This window comes from Zootermopsis nevadensis, unplaced genomic scaffold (genome assembly GCF_977971745.1).
Source record: "Zootermopsis nevadensis isolate Lab colony 2312 unplaced genomic scaffold, Znev_1.0 Znev_ptg000023l, whole genome shotgun sequence".
Taxonomy (NCBI): Eukaryota; Metazoa; Arthropoda; class Insecta; order Blattodea; family Termopsidae; genus Zootermopsis; species Zootermopsis nevadensis.
Genome location: NW_028259155.1, coordinates 7,501,954 through 7,517,350, shown reverse-complemented (window position 1 = coordinate 7,517,350; position 15,397 = coordinate 7,501,954). Strand labels below are relative to the sequence as shown.

At 41.7% G+C, this 15,397-nt stretch overlaps 1 protein-coding gene across 3 annotated transcripts; it reads left to right on the top strand.

The window, feature by feature from the left end:
• Positions 1-1,151: 1,151 nt before the first annotated feature.
• LOC110831936 (kelch-like protein 10) lies at positions 1,152-13,944 on the top strand. 3 transcript variants are annotated; one of them, XM_087354666.1, is made up of 10 exons: positions 1,152-1,359; positions 4,026-4,212; positions 4,932-5,183; positions 6,029-6,308; positions 6,954-7,190; positions 7,747-7,916; positions 9,541-9,710; positions 10,109-10,264; positions 11,425-11,632; positions 12,554-13,944. In XM_087354666.1, exons 2-10 carry the CDS (start codon positions 4,028-4,030, stop codon positions 12,756-12,758), a joined length of 1,863 nt encoding a protein of 620 aa, XP_087210792.1. In that variant the 5' UTR covers positions 1,152-1,359; positions 4,026-4,027; the 3' UTR covers positions 12,759-13,944. The 3 variants fall into 3 exon arrangements, with proteins under 3 accessions (XP_087210792.1, XP_087210794.1, XP_087210793.1); XM_087354667.1 differs by lacking the exon at positions 1,152-1,359 and adding an exon at positions 2,810-2,990; XM_087354668.1 differs by lacking the exon at positions 4,026-4,212 and having other exon boundaries at positions 1,153-1,359.
• The last annotated feature ends 1,453 nt before the right edge of the window (positions 13,945-15,397 follow it).

Genomic DNA, 15,397 nt, shown 5'->3' with positions numbered 1-15,397 from the left:
CTCCCGTTTGACGTCTGCATAGGAGATGGATCGGATATTAATGAAATCAGAGCAGATGTAACCAGAATTATTCTGAGCATTAACGGAAGAAAAAGGTTCCAACTTCAATTTGGGTAACAGACTGATGAATATTTTTAAATTTTGAGATATATTTCCAAAATTGCTTAGGTTGAGTTCTTAAATTTGCATCGATACGTCTCAACCAAACCAATCTATCAGCCTTAATAGTTATTTTAACTAGTCTACGATAATACGAAAAAATACTATAATAATAATCAGATTTAAATTTCTTGGATTTCTTAAAGAACTGAATTTTATTCTTGATATAATATATAAGAGAAATGGAAAAGGATGACGATAGGTGGAATTCCTTGGTTTAAGAAAAGGAACGGCAAGGTTCACAGCCTCAGACTCAGTAGCCGTGAGGCTATAAACTGCAGATTCAACAGAATTCTGTTTAAGAATAAATGACCAGTCAGTATTGCGCGAGGTCTCACGTTCTTTGCCAAAGTTACGTCGAGGAACATTAATTTAAAGTCGAGAACAACTTATCAGGAGCGACCATCGGAGAATTTGAAAAAGAAACACTCAAATGTACCCCATAAAAGGTGAAGAGATGGGATAATAATAATAATAAATAATCGTGATTTTACTCATGTGCAACAGATTTAATTAACAGTAATTTCGGGAAGATTTCACATTTGTATCCGGTTCTTTTCCAACTGTGCTTAAGATGCGGTCCTCAGTATGTAAAGATGCTGAGAATATTCCAGTGGTAAACTCTTGAGTAATATTTAGACGAGCTCCGGGTTTAAAAGGGCAAATCTGTCTGGAGACGGAACGGGCTCAGTAACTGTTTATGATGACGATGATATTGCGAAAAATAATTGTAAAATTTCGCGTTTCTTGATACATCGAATTCGCTAAAGCTTTTTCGCAGTTGCGAAGAATTATTTTTATTTTGCGTGCGTCGGCCGAATCCTCGTATGCATTAAAATTGCCTCAATAATGCGTAAACAACTGAAGAAACATTCATAATTATTACGTCACAGTTTTCGCAGGCATTGTTGTATTTTATTTTTTAATTATTGTCGTCACGAAGACCGATTGTTTACGACAACAATAATGTATGACTTAGTATTGTCGTCAACAGTCGGTTTTCGTCATTGTGGAACGAACTCAGCTGCGGATCGGTTGTGAGAAAAGTGCGTCGTAGACAAGATAGTCTTTCAAATTAATCCAATATACACGTTTTATAGGAATTATTAAGACATTTTTAATTCTGTCCTAGACTCTGTGCATTTTAGTATCAATCGAGTTGTTTATTGCCGGTGGACATCCCCTGGAACGAAGAGTTGGGTAAGGACTTACAATTTATTATTATTATTATTATCCCATCTCTTCACCTTTTATGGGGTCTGTACTCCCATGTACCCGAGACAGACGTCGTCCCTGAGGTATTTCCGGGATCCATTTTGTTTTTAATACGTGTTACATGAATTATATAATTTTATTTTATGAAAGCGTCTTTTAATTAATGTTTGAAGTTCCCAAGATGGCGGTCTTCTGCAGTTCCCTGATGTCGTGTTCGCCCGGGATGTTGGCCAAATATTTTCTGAGTGACCCGGAGACAGTTCCTGTCGCCCCTAAAATTATTGGGATTAATTTTTCTTAAACCTTCGACATTCTCTGTATTTCTATGAGAAGGTCCTTCTATTTCAAGATCTTCTCCGCCTCCTTCTTAATTACGTTCCTGTCAGTCGGCGTTGCTACGTCAATTAAGAGGCGAGTTCCGTTTTTGTTTCGGATTATAACATCCGCTTTGTTATTTGTGATGGTTCCATCTCTTCTGATTTGCTGGTTCCACTAAATACTTATTTTTAAATCTCCACTGGTCTCCACTGTCTTCGGGAGGTGTTCATACCAATGATTCTCTTCTAGCTTTACCCCAGCTTTCCTGCTTATGTTAAAATGTAACTGAGTACAAACACGATCATGTCTTTTGCCAGCACGGGGCATCCGGACATAACGTGATCTGTCGTCTCATCAAATCGCTGCTGTAATCTGACTTTCAGATCTCCTCTTGTTAGCCACAGAAACGAGTCTCTTTGCTTATGAGTTGTCTGTCCAAACTTCGGAGATGTTTTTTGTTCTCCCATTTTCTCTTTATTCTCTCTTCAATCAAAGTCTTACTTTGTTTCCCTTCATCTTCAGAATTGAGTTCGTCTTTGATTTTCGATGCTGTCTTAGTTATTGAGTTCGTTTTGCCTGAGAATTGTCGTGTAATTTTACGATATTAATACATGGATCCTTCTGATGCTTTATGTGCAAATACTCTGCCATATTAACTTTATTATTAATATTCATCACATTTAGTATTTTCGTCTGCATTTGTGAACTCGTGTAAGAGAATTAGGCTTGTCTTCTTTCGACGTAAATTCGTCTCTACGGAAGGGTCATTCGGTAAAACAGCGTTAAGTTACGAAAATGTGTAAGATTCATACCAACAATGTGTAAATATCGACCGACAATGGTCAGGTTTTATGTGAACACCTGCGTCTACAACAATGATAGAAAAAGGATTCATTTTCTAACAAACACCTGCAACAATCCTGGTTGAGCACGCCTTAAGGATCTTTTCTCGTTTATTATGCACGCAGTATAATAGCCTGAATGAATCGTATTGCACTCCACTCCTTTACCTAAGAAACTAATTGTTACGTAATCCGTTTACTCGGCATTGTTGTATTTCATTATCGCCGTCAACAATCCGCTTTCGTCATTACCGAAAGAGCTGAGCTGTGAATCGCTTGTAGAAAAAGTGCGTCGTAGAATAAATAATTTTGTGCTGTTAACAAACTTTTAGAATATCACAAGTTCTCATCTTACATAAGAATTATTAAGAAATCTGTGAAACTCCATTTTAGTTTTGATTAAATTGATATTTTCCGGTGGACATCGTGGTCTCTTACTACTGAAGAAATTTTGAGGTAAGGAATTCCTATTAATTATTATTATTCATCACATTTAATGTTTTTCCTTCTGATGCAAGTAATGAGGCAAAGTGACGTACAATTTTCTAACATAACCTAACCTAACCTAACCAAAATTGGAAACGGGGATCGTCTTGTGCCATTTTATAACTCCTGAAGAAGCCATGTTGGATGCTCCTGGAGCCATAAGATTATTCCATCGCAACGAAGACGTTTCGGAGTTTAAAAAGACGGTGTTTAGTACAGACCTTGCAGTAGATTGTGTTGCAGACGATGTGACTGGTTACCTTGGAAGTCGTGACTTTCGAGGTATCCAGTCACATCAGAACCCTGATGATGGGAACAGAGTTGCTTCCCGAAACGTCGGTTTACTACGGTAACCAGTTAACGCAGCTGATTGCCTGAGAATATTTCATTGATTGTACTCGCCGCGACGAGACTGACTTCTGTTAGCGTACGACATCATTTATAGTAAAATAATGTCCTAGTAAACAATTAACAATTTACAATTTTAAAGGGATAAGACGTGTTCAGTGGCCCAGAATCTCAATAAAAATGTATCGCATTGATATTGTACACTTATCTCCAAAATCTTCACCTGGTGTGAAAAATTAAAAATTTGGGATGTGACGTCTAAAACTTCACGGTTCTGTTCAGCGACTGCTATAAATCGTATTGAATCTCGATAGACATTCTATAACTGACGCCATGTCCAAGCCCTGCTTGAGAATCTGATTGCAGCGCGTTTAATCAAATCATTTCGCTCTAAATTTGAATACCAAGATTACTACGAGCCCCTCATCTGGACCATATCCCGAGGCATATGAATTCAGTCCATGACCTCAGTCTCCATTTACTTAGTGTACATTTTAATATTATCATCCCACTAATATTTACGTTTCCAAAATGGTCTCTTCCTTGTGTAATTTTGCGCATTATCCGGCAGGCCCAAATATTCTTCTCAATGCCGTCTTGTCAGACAGTCAGTTGATAAGGAGTGTGTCAATTGAAACAATGGACGACCTTTTTCAGGAATGGCTGTAAAGCAAGGAAGTTGCAGCTCTCTGCAAGACAGGAAGTGCTTGTGCACCGATGGATTGCAATATCTGAGTGAGTTCAGGGAGAAGGAGATTCAGTGTGACGTGGTTTTGAAGCTGGAAGATGGCGGATCCTTTCCTGTCCACAGTGTGAACCTCTCGAAGTTCAGCAAATATTTCAGGTTTGATTGGCCGCTGTTGAGGTTGTTAACGCGTAAAATTAGGACGTAAGAGACCTTCAGAACGTAGCAGACGCCAAGTAGAAAGTGAAGTTTGATGTCATTTTTCGTTGCAGAAAACTGAAATCTGTGCATGGCTTTTTATATGTTGTGATTTGTCTATTGTGGTGAGATGTCAGGTTCTCAGGGCGGCGAGTATGAAGATGGCTCTCTTCTGGATTGTTGCGCCGTGTAATGTGTTAACAGAAGTCGACTCCCGTTACTCTCTGGTTATGGGGCAGTTGCCACGATGCACAGACACTGACGTGTATCTTCAGTTGTTTATCGGGAAGGCGTTGGTTACTCAACGCTCTGATTCTGAGGGCCTTCGCTTTGTACGACAATGATCTATGCGATGCCCCTGAATCATCCATTACCAAGATGGCTGTCCTGTCGTTTGTAGCGCCTTTGAAGTCTGTCGGCCATCTTCTTACTCACCGCACGAGAAAAACCTAAAATCCTTCGATATATCGAGCTCACACAACGTATGAAAAATATTCACATAACATAAAAATACCTTCTTCACACAACAGACGTCAACAAAACTATTCACTGCTTTTTGACTACAACTTCGAGTAAATTACTATTATGAATTTCTGTTCGCATTTGTCAATATCATTCCGCTTCAAGGGGGCAGAGTCCCTGTGTGTTTATGTATTAACGGCTGCTTCGTGATGTTCCAGCGAACTCTTCACCGAGAAACTGCGCGCCCACGAGCAGAACGACTTTCTCGTGGAAGGAGTCAGCTCGGACATGATGGCCCAGATACAGGACTATATGTACACAAAGAAGATGGACGTTAATCACGGAAACGTCGGTCAGCTGCTCGAAACGTCCGACTACTTGTACGTGGAAGACATTATTGAGCTCTGCTGTCAGTTCCACAAGGACAGGATGGACCTTGATAATTGCTTCGGAATCCTACGTCTCGCAAGGTAATTGATGTTCATTGGTCACTTTCAGGGACTCTAACCTTCGTTACAGAAGCAACTTCGTTGTTCCGAGACGAGCCAAGTTCAGCGTCAGAGTTGGTTCTTTAGACTTCGGACTGGGAATGTGACAATGCGGTCTTGGTAAGGTCCATTGCTGGATAACGAGAATCGTGGTTCCATCCATTCACCATTTACAAGAGTTTACTTCTACGTACCCGCTCTTATAATACGTGTTGCACCATTATACGGATTTATTGTATGGCTATATATTACGAATAATTTGTTTGGTCGGTCGGTCCAGAGACTAGGAGCTTTTGGTCGTCATAATTCGACTGTTTGCAGACCAGGTGAAGCTGTAGCCACGGCTCAAACCACGAGGTGGGCGAAATGAGGTGATTAATTTAATCAAGTGAAACGCGAATGATCTATGAGGGTTATAATTTCTCGATCTTCTGCCGAAATTCTTTCTTTCTGCGTGACTCTGATACGCACTTACCATTGTCAATATCAAAATCCCCCCACCCCCTTCATACGAACCACAAAATTTTACCAAGTGCCGACCTCCTGAGGTCAATGCCGGAATAGAAATTCATATCGAATGCAGTTCGATCCTCTGCTCAAATCTTCTCCTCGCTCACCTTCGAACGCCTTGCCTTCTCCTCACAGCCGTAAACTTCTCCCTTTCCCCACTTAAATGAAAGCCTGTCTCTACTTCGTCTCCTCGTTCATTCGGGGTTTTGGTAAAAGATGGTGGCGAGCAGACACTACAGAATCTACTTCTAGCTGCAGAGTTTCACTTCGTCGAGATTTCGAAGGCGCTCATGAGCTCGTTCTGATTCTCGTTTCAGCAAATTTAAATCTTGCGCCGACCTTGAATCCGACGCTCGTCACTTCGTTTTGAGCGCCTTCGTTCATTTGTCTCAGCAAAGCAAGGAACTGCTGGAATTGCCGGTAGAGGAGCTGCAGGCGATTATCGGGGCGGATGCTCTGAACGTCAAAGACGAGAAGGTCGTGTGGAACTGCGTACTCCGGTGGATCGACCACGACGCAGAGAACAGAAAAGGACACATGGCAGAGCTCCTGAAGAACGTCAGGCTGGGACTAATCGAGAAAGAATTCCTCCAAGAGGTCAGTACGTAAATGTTTACGTGCGGGGAAAGCACGCAAGTCCGAATCCACTTTCGGACGCGTTCGTAAAGCTTCATCGCATCATTCTGCATGTAGCAATTGCAGAACGTCTCAACAGAATGTCATTCTTCTTTGTTTCCTATGAATTGTAATAGACCGTGCAGTACAGGGAAGGCGCATGCGTCGCTTTCGTTCTCCCACGTAGGACAAAACAAGCGACTTCCCCGTGCAGCTTATGCAACTCGCTCAGCTCGCTTGTTATCGCTCACGAGGGACATTGCCTTTGAGCTTTGAGCCAAATAAGACCGAAGCAAGCAGCTCGCATGGGAGAGATAATAAATACATACACAATTTTTTAATGCAACTCAAAATACAGATGTTACTTAAGTCTGTATCTTGCGATTCAAATGATTTTTAATAAAATTCCTTTAGGCCGATTCTAACAATGCTCTCCCTATCTCTGTCACCTGCACACTTGTGAGAGCGACATTACGTAAAACATGAAAATTCTTCTCCTGTGTACGCCATAATCTCTTTCGGTGGGTTTCCCAATCAAAATTGTGTGTTCATCTGTAATGAAACGTCCAAAGATTCACACTGTCTCTTCCTAAATGTTTATAAGGTTTACACTGCACTGTTAAACAGATAAGAAGTCACCCTTATGTGAAGGAAAATGAGACATGGAGACCCGTGATCCACGAGACGCTGGATTTCCTGCTCGACCCTTCAATTGTCTCCGAGAACGCCCGGGAATTTCTGACTCCAAAGTACGAGAGCAAACGAATTCCTATTGACATTCTCTTTGTTATTGGAGGGTCGACCCCTGGAATTAGCACTGATTCGATGCAAACTTACGACGCGATGACAGACCAATGGCTTAAGGTGAGTTCCACAGAAATGCTCCTTGTTGAATGACGTCTGCAAAACATTTTCTCGTTGCTTATTTCATTACAAGTATTTGAACTCTGTTTGCCCATTATTTAACCTTAATTTATTTCCATTGCAGTGAAACTTTTTTTAAACAAACAAATTACAGGCACGAGAATTAAACTGGATAAATAAATTAAATAAAATTTTCTCGTGTGTGAAATGTGTGTTCAAATTGGAGTCCACGAAATAGATTTTGTTCGCCACATTCAACATTTACCATAAACGTCCTACGTGGAATATTATAACGACTTGTCTGGTGGGTTTGGACCTTAATCGAAATTATTGTTATTTGCGATAATATTATTATAATTAATATTAGCCACAATTTCACGGTTGCTTCGCATTAAATTCGCACGACTTTTCTCGCGTGCGGAAGACCGGGCCAGCCAGCACGGTGCAGAAATATTCGTTTGCTCCCTTGGTTGGCCAGAATCTTACGTAAAATGTTAAACTTTGGTGGACCTCACGGACAAAAGAATTATGTGCCCGTATTATGTCGTCGTTGTAGATCGAGGAGGGCGACCCGACCGGACCGCGAACTCGCCATGGCGTCGCGGCTGTCGGTTTTAACATTTACGTCATCGGTGGTTTTCACGACGATAAATTCTTGGACTCCGTCCGCTGCTTCAACGCAGTTACAAAGACATGGACCGAGGTGAAGCACATGATTGACTGCAGGTAAGACGCGACTCGCAGACTAACGAAATCCGTCCTTCTTGAAAAGCTGCTAGTTGTTCTGCTAGTCATCGCTCACAAACAGGAGCATTCAGTACAGTACAAATAAAAGCACTTGCATCGGTGTTGGTCTTCGTTAAAACCCGAATAGAAGCCAGTTACTAATTTCGTTCTTAGCTTCTCCAGGAGATTTCTAAAAAGCCTTCGACTCTGTGAAGAGCGAAGTGTTTTATAATATTCTTATTGAATTTGGTGTACCAAAGAAACTGGTGAGTCTAATAAAATGTCCTTAAATGAAACCTGTAGCAAAATTTGTGTACTTAAATTTTTATCTGAGTCATTCTTCATCAAGAACGGTCTAAAACAAGGAGATGCTTTGTCTCCCTTGCTCTTTAACTTTGCGCTAGAATACGCCATCAGGAAAGTCCAAGGTAGGCAGGACGGTTTGCAATTGAACGGGACACATCAGCTGTTGGCATTTGCTGATGATGTTAATTTATTGGGGGACGATATAAATACAATAAAGAGGAACGCAGAAGTTTTACTAGAGGCTGGTAGACACGTGGGGCTGGAAGTAAATTCAGAAAGAACCAAGTGCATGTTGGTATCTCGTCATCAGACGACAGGATTATCTTAGGGTGGCTGATAAATCCTTTGAAAGGGTTACAAAGTTCAAATATCTGGGAACAACAATAACAAATCAAAATGATACTCATGAGGAAGTTAGGAGGAGATTAAATTCTGGAAATGCTTGCTACTTCTCAGTCCAAAATATTTTGTCTTCCCGTCTGAATTCTAAGAACCTGAAGATTAAAGTATACAAAACAATAATTCTGCCTGTTGTTTTGTATGGGTGGGAAACATGGTCTCTCACTCTGAGAGAGGAACACAGATTGAAGGTGTTTGAGAATCGGGTGTTGAGGAGGATATTTGGGCCTAAGAGGGAAGACGATGGGGCGTGGAGAAAACTGCACAATGATGAGCTTAAAAATCTGTACTGCTCCCCCAGTATTGTCAGGGTGATTAAGTCAAGAAGAATGAGATGGGCTGGGCATGTAGCGCGCATGGATGGGCCAAGAGGTGTGCACCAGATATTGGTTGGGAAGCCTGAGGGGAAGAGACCGCTGGGGAGACCTAGACGTAGATGGGAGGATAATCTCAGGCGGGATCTATGGGAGATAGGAGTTGAAGGAGACTGGATTTTGTTGGCCCAGGACAGGGTCCGGTGGAGGGTTTTGGTTAGTTCGGTGATGAACCTTCGGGTTCGGTAAGCCATCTGGTTGGTTGGGTCCACTATTTGGGAAGCCTGAGGGGAAGAGACCCCTGGGGAGACCTAGTCGTAGATGGGAGGATAATGTCAGGCGGGATCTATGGGAGATAGGAGTTGAAGGAGACTGGACTTTGTTGGCCCAGGACAGGGTCCGGTGGAGGGCTTTGGTTAATTCGGTGATGAACCTTCGGGTTCTGTAAGCCATCTACTTAGTTAGTTAGTTAGTTAGATTCCCCAGGTTTTACGATTTTCTTGCTACGACAGAGAATGCAGAGTGAATTTCTGCGAAAGTGAACTTGTTTGTGTCAGTAACAAATGAGCGTGAAGCATATCAACGCCTGTACTCTTTTGTTTCAGAGCGGACTTCAGTGTGGCGGTGCTCGGGGATTTGGTGTACGCTATTGGCGGCTGCAATGACGGTGGTCGACTTAATTCGGCCGAGCGATACGACCACAGGACGAACAAGTGGGCGAGGATCGCTTCTCTGAACACCGACCGAACCCACGCAAGTGCGACTGCACTCAATGGTAAATCGAATCTCGCGAAACAGAACAGCATCGATTAATGTAAAACGGCGAAGCTGTCATAACTGAGAGACAGAATCCAGTTACAGCTGCAGGTTATAGAGCGCACTAAGATTCAATAACAGACCAAGAGGAACTATTTATAGAAATAGGTCTAAGTCCTGAACGTATTCCTGTAATTTACCTCCATTTTAATTAATTCTGATCGCAAGTGAGAAGCGAGCGACAGAATGAAATTGTCTGCCTGCCTTTTACACGTGATGCTCGTTTCGCCCGCTGAAATCATTTCCTTCTACAGGCTAATTACTACGAATTCTCCCACATCTGTACTACGTACGATAACTCGGCACATCTGAAATATGTGGCGTTATTTGTGTCATGTCGCTGGTCTCTCTTTGCAGGTAAAGTCTACGTCGTTGGCGGATTCGATGGCACGTATCGGGCCTCAGCGGAGGTGTTTGACCCACAGAAGAACGAATGGACGAAGATTTCCCCGATGCATTCCAAACGCAGCGGCCTGTGTTGCGTCGCCTTCCAGGGCAGTGTGTACGCCGTAGGTAAGAATCTGCGACTTCGTGAGCAGAATTTGTCTCCTGCTTTTACGGAATTGGTTTTGTCAACAATTTTAACCTCTTTTTACGTGATTTGTGGTTCGTGGTTTCGACGATTTTCTCCACAAAGCTCACTAACAACAACAACAACAACAACGCGTAATCTGTTGTTGTATTTCTATTATAGCGTGCCTCAATAGTCACGTGTTTTGTCGAGCGTGGGAGAGAAATTTCATTTTGCTCTGTGGCAACACTGGCCCCGTCTCCCTACAGAGCCCGCGTTGTTTGAATCCCGCGCTCTTTATTATTCGGTTTATGCAACGAATTACGTTTTCAACAATGCAATGTGTTTATTGTTGAACAGTGTTTTCGGACGTAGTCATATGTAGCAGTTAGCGGGCGTGGCAAGTTCTGCGGTACAAAATCATTTTGGAAATTCGACGGAGTCACTCGTCAGTCGTCAGATTGCCTGAGAACGTGTTGAAATGGATTCCGTTGTGTACGCCTGGGCTCGGAATGCTTTCAAAACATTTCTCGACTATAAAACTATAACCTTCGTGCGTAACTGTAATCTAATACGCACATTGAACGTGGCTTCCGAGACACCGCGTAGTTCAGGACAATCTTCATGTAATGGCGTTCTGTATAAATGAACTACATAAATTCCAGTTCACTAATCGGGCGATAAGGACGAGAAAACGTGCTCCTTCAAAGCCACTTTATTCCTGATTTGTTGCCGATGCAAACATGAACATTGCAAAAAGGAGCGAATTTGTCTCGTCTCTCACTCACGTGGCTTCAGACATTTTATGTTTCGTTCATTCATTCATTACGAGGACCGAATTTCATATTTCGGAGCATAAAACAATGCGATGAGGTGGGCTGAGTGTGTAGCACGCATGGAATATACGAGAAATGCGAAATATTAATCTGAAATCCTTAAGGGAAGAGATCGCGCAAATAGGAGGATAATATTAAAAGTGATTTTAGAAAAAATACGTTACGTGAGAACGGTCGAATGATGGGATTTTGTGAACACGGTAATGAACATTGTAGTTCCGTTGAAGGCTAGAAATTCCTTGACCGGTTAAGTGAGAAATAATTATCGGCAAGGACCTGGAACACCTTTCGTTCTGCAGACCTAACACAGGGCATTGTACCCGCAGGAGGATTTCACGAAGGGTCTCTTGCTACGAGCAGCGGCGAGAAATACGACCCAGAAATGGACACGTGGACCGAGATCCCCAACCTCTCGTACCCACGTGGCAACTTCGTGCTTCAAGTGATTGGCGACGCCATCTACGCCTTCGGTGGTATTCACGACAAAACGCCCATTCGCCAAGTTGAGCGTTTCGACGGCGGGAGACATGAATGGTTTGTTTGTTAGTTTGTTTGTTAGTTTAGGATCTTTTCACAAACTACAACTTGTGAAGCAAGAATGAGTTTAGATCAAGGGGACGAGTCCTACGGAGTATTTTGGCCTTGTGGGCTCTTAGAAATTTTCCGACGTTTCAGAGGCGCAAGTATTAAGCCCCGCGAAACGTGGGCGGGGCTTGTGAGTTGCAGCGAGAGCGGGCAGATGGCTGAGTAAGGCAAAGCGGACCACAGTCGAAGCTTCTTTGAACAGGGACACCCTTTCGGGGCCGCCATAATAATCTCGATATCCGGCCACTTGCAAGCCTGAGATTTAGCGACATTTTGTATCCGTCCCGAGTTCTTTGTATTTGATGGGAGTTCATTTGCGCCGCGCAGAGCCTCGTCTGGCCCCGGCAGGACACGGCATCTCGCAGTCTTAACCCGCCTTCCGGTCGCGATGTAATGACACGCGTTCCTTCTCGTCAACTGTTCGCCCGGCTCCTATGTTTCTATGAGTGAACTAACGATCACGTGGGCTCGTTCGATCTCTCGAAGAAATTGGAGGGTTTGCAAAAACCGTCGTACGGGGGAATTTCAGTTGGAGGTTGACTGGGACAAAACTAGAGGGTTTGTTCGTCTCTTCTGACGCAATCCAGAGCAACCCCGTCGAGTCCCAATTATTCGACACCGCAGACATCTTAGAACCTCAAAACCGCATTTTGGAAGAAGATTGTTGAATATCTGTGCATAATAGCACTGGCCTTAGTCGTAGGGGACGTAAATTTAAAAGAAGAATACTTAAGGGCGAGTATAAAGGCCTTGATAAGTTTTGTCTTGTCTCGAAGGGCTTGGTATCTTCTGTGGTTCCGTCTTTATGTGCGATGAAATTGGTTTTGAGCTTTAGATAATGCATAACCTTGATTATTTTCACAACTGCAGGGAAAAGCTTGCAGACATGACGACTCCACTTAGAGATGGTGTGTCGGCCTGCGTGGTCGAGCGACTTCCGAATGTAGGCGACTACATCCACAAACGCAAGCATCAGTTGGTGGAGGAGGACGGACAGGGGATTGAGGCCAAGTCCGACGCTCCTCTGACACCTAAAGGCGACGGGCAAGAAGACCAAGACCTCGACGAATATTGAATACGAAATTTGTCTTTTTGAATAATAGTATTAGAACAATCACGAAAAGAAGAAATCTAGAAAGTTCACTTGCTTCAAAAAAATTCACAAGAAGTTTGTATCAGAGAAGATTAAATCAAAAATAATATTTGTGCCAAACAGCAGCAAGATTGAACACTAAACAGAAATGGAAAGATTTTCAGGATCTCAGGGGAAGTTTAAGGAAAATTACTAAAATACTCTAAAGTTTAGTGTCTAAACGATTAAAGTTTAGAACGGTGAGTTATAAGCTGCTATTAAATAAAGGAAATGATTAGAGCTTGAAATGCTTAAAGAACCAAGACAAAAGGGCGGCTGTGGAAATATTAGTACGAAATGCGAGCAGAAATCAAGGGACCAGGAAGTCAGTACATTAGAACGTGATATTATTCATGGTAGAAATTTTTGAAAATTTCCGCGTCCAATGCAAAATACAAAACTTACGCAAAAATATTATACTAGAGACTATCGGGAAGGACAGAATGTTTGCAACTGAATTAATAACAGAAGAAAGACGATAATACAACTTGCCAACTCTCATGGTTACTTTCTAACGTGATTTTTGTCTAACAGGAAAGGCCTGATGAAATTCCATGGCAACGCATTTCACTCATAATTTCTAGTGTTTCGACCTATTTTTGTACAGACTATGCCTGTATCAGATGCACGTGTTTTGTTCCCACGTGGAACAGAGTTCAGTTCCTGGCTCGCCTGCCTAATCCTGCACGTGTCATTTTGACTCATGGGCTCTTAGAGGTCGCGGCGTTTTCCCTTTAGAAAGCTAGCGAATACCCAACGTTAAGTTAGAGGACAGGAAGTCGATGTTCGACGTCCAAACTGAGTGGATGCAGGACACCGCTATCGACGTCACTGCAACCGCAACGTCGAGTCATTTTCGGGTAGGCCTGGCAATATCTGAGTTTGTTTGAAGGAAATCCATTGAGCAGGCAAATTACAAAAAAGAGTGAATGTGTCCAACTTTGGACTCCATGCAGGTCTTACAAACAGTTTTTAGTTCAATTATTATTTTAATCATCTATAACATTTAGTTTTTTGCAATAATAATACAATATTATGTTTTCAGTTCATTGTTTGTTTGCTTTTGTATTGTTGTTAGTGCTTGGCTGTTACTGGCCTCACTTTAATAAATAATTGAATTTAATTATTATTCAAAATTCTTCATTTTGACCATATTTTATGGTATTTAATCTCAAAAGTTTTGTCTAGTTTTTAATGTTTATTGTTCTTTCAGTATTAATGAATTGAATTATTATATTACTTTGGCATATTAATTAGCCCATTTTCTTTTGAATAATCGTTCAATAAGGGAATTGAATTGAATTATTATTATTATTATTGACTTGATGACATTCCTAGCTTTGTTATAAAGTGTTGTTCGGAGATCTTCGTTCCTGTTCTCAAGCACATCTTTAATCTAAGTTTAACACAAAATTATTTTCCTATTTTATGGAAACAGGCAGCAGTAGTTCCTGTTCTTAAAAGAGGCAACTCGGCCACTGTTAGTAACTACCGACCCATTTCTATACTTAATAGTTTTTCCAAATTATTTGAACTTGTTATTTACGATCATATCTCACATTACATAAAGTTTAAATTAAATCCTTGTCAGCATGGTTTTACTAAATCTAAATCTACAGTTACTAATCTCGTAACCTATCTAGATTTTATTAATCCAATAGTTGGCTCCCAGTGTCAACCGAAATACAGGATCTTCACCGTTGAGGAGTTTCATTCGTAATTAACTGGGGCAGTGTGTCCAAGTAACTTGTTGTCACAGGAGCAAACTTTCCACTAAACATCTAGTACACTGCTCATGTCATTTTACAGTGACTAGAAGCTTTTTTTTTGGGGGGCCCCTCAAATATTTTAAGAAGTATTGAAAAAGAGACTAAGTACTTTGTTGCCAGAAGCTGATACTTGACTGGCATTCTGCGATACTGTTAGGTCAGTTTCCATCACATGACAATACACGTATCTTCTAATAGGAATTCAATGGGACACATCAACTTCTTGCCTATGCTGATATTAATCTGTTGGGTTATAATATAAATACTATAAAAACGAACACAGAAACACTCTTGAGGGCCAGAAGGAGTGTTGGTCTAGAAATACATGCAGAAAAGAAAAAGTATGTGAAAATGTCTTGGCATCATAATTTCTGGACAGAACCAGAACATAAAGATTGCTAATGACTCATTAGAAAATGTAAAAAAATGCAAGTACCTGGGGATGACACAAGTCTGAACGACTCATAACGAAATCAAGACCGGATTAAATTCAGGGAATGTTTTGTCCACCCCGTCTCATATAAAAGAAACTAAAGATTAAAATATAGAAAAGTGTAATTTTGTGAGTTGTGCTGTATGGGTGCAAAACTTGGTCTCTCACTTTGAGGGAGGAGCACAGATTGAGGGCCTTTGAGAACAGTGTTGAGGAGGATATTTGGACCTAAAAGGGAGGGGACGGATCATGAAGAAAACTGCATAATTATGAACTTTGTGGCCTGTACTGCTCACCTGATATTGGTAGGGTGATTAGATCGAGGGGGATGAGATGGGCAGGACATGCAGCACACATGGAGGAGAGGAGGAATGTTTCCA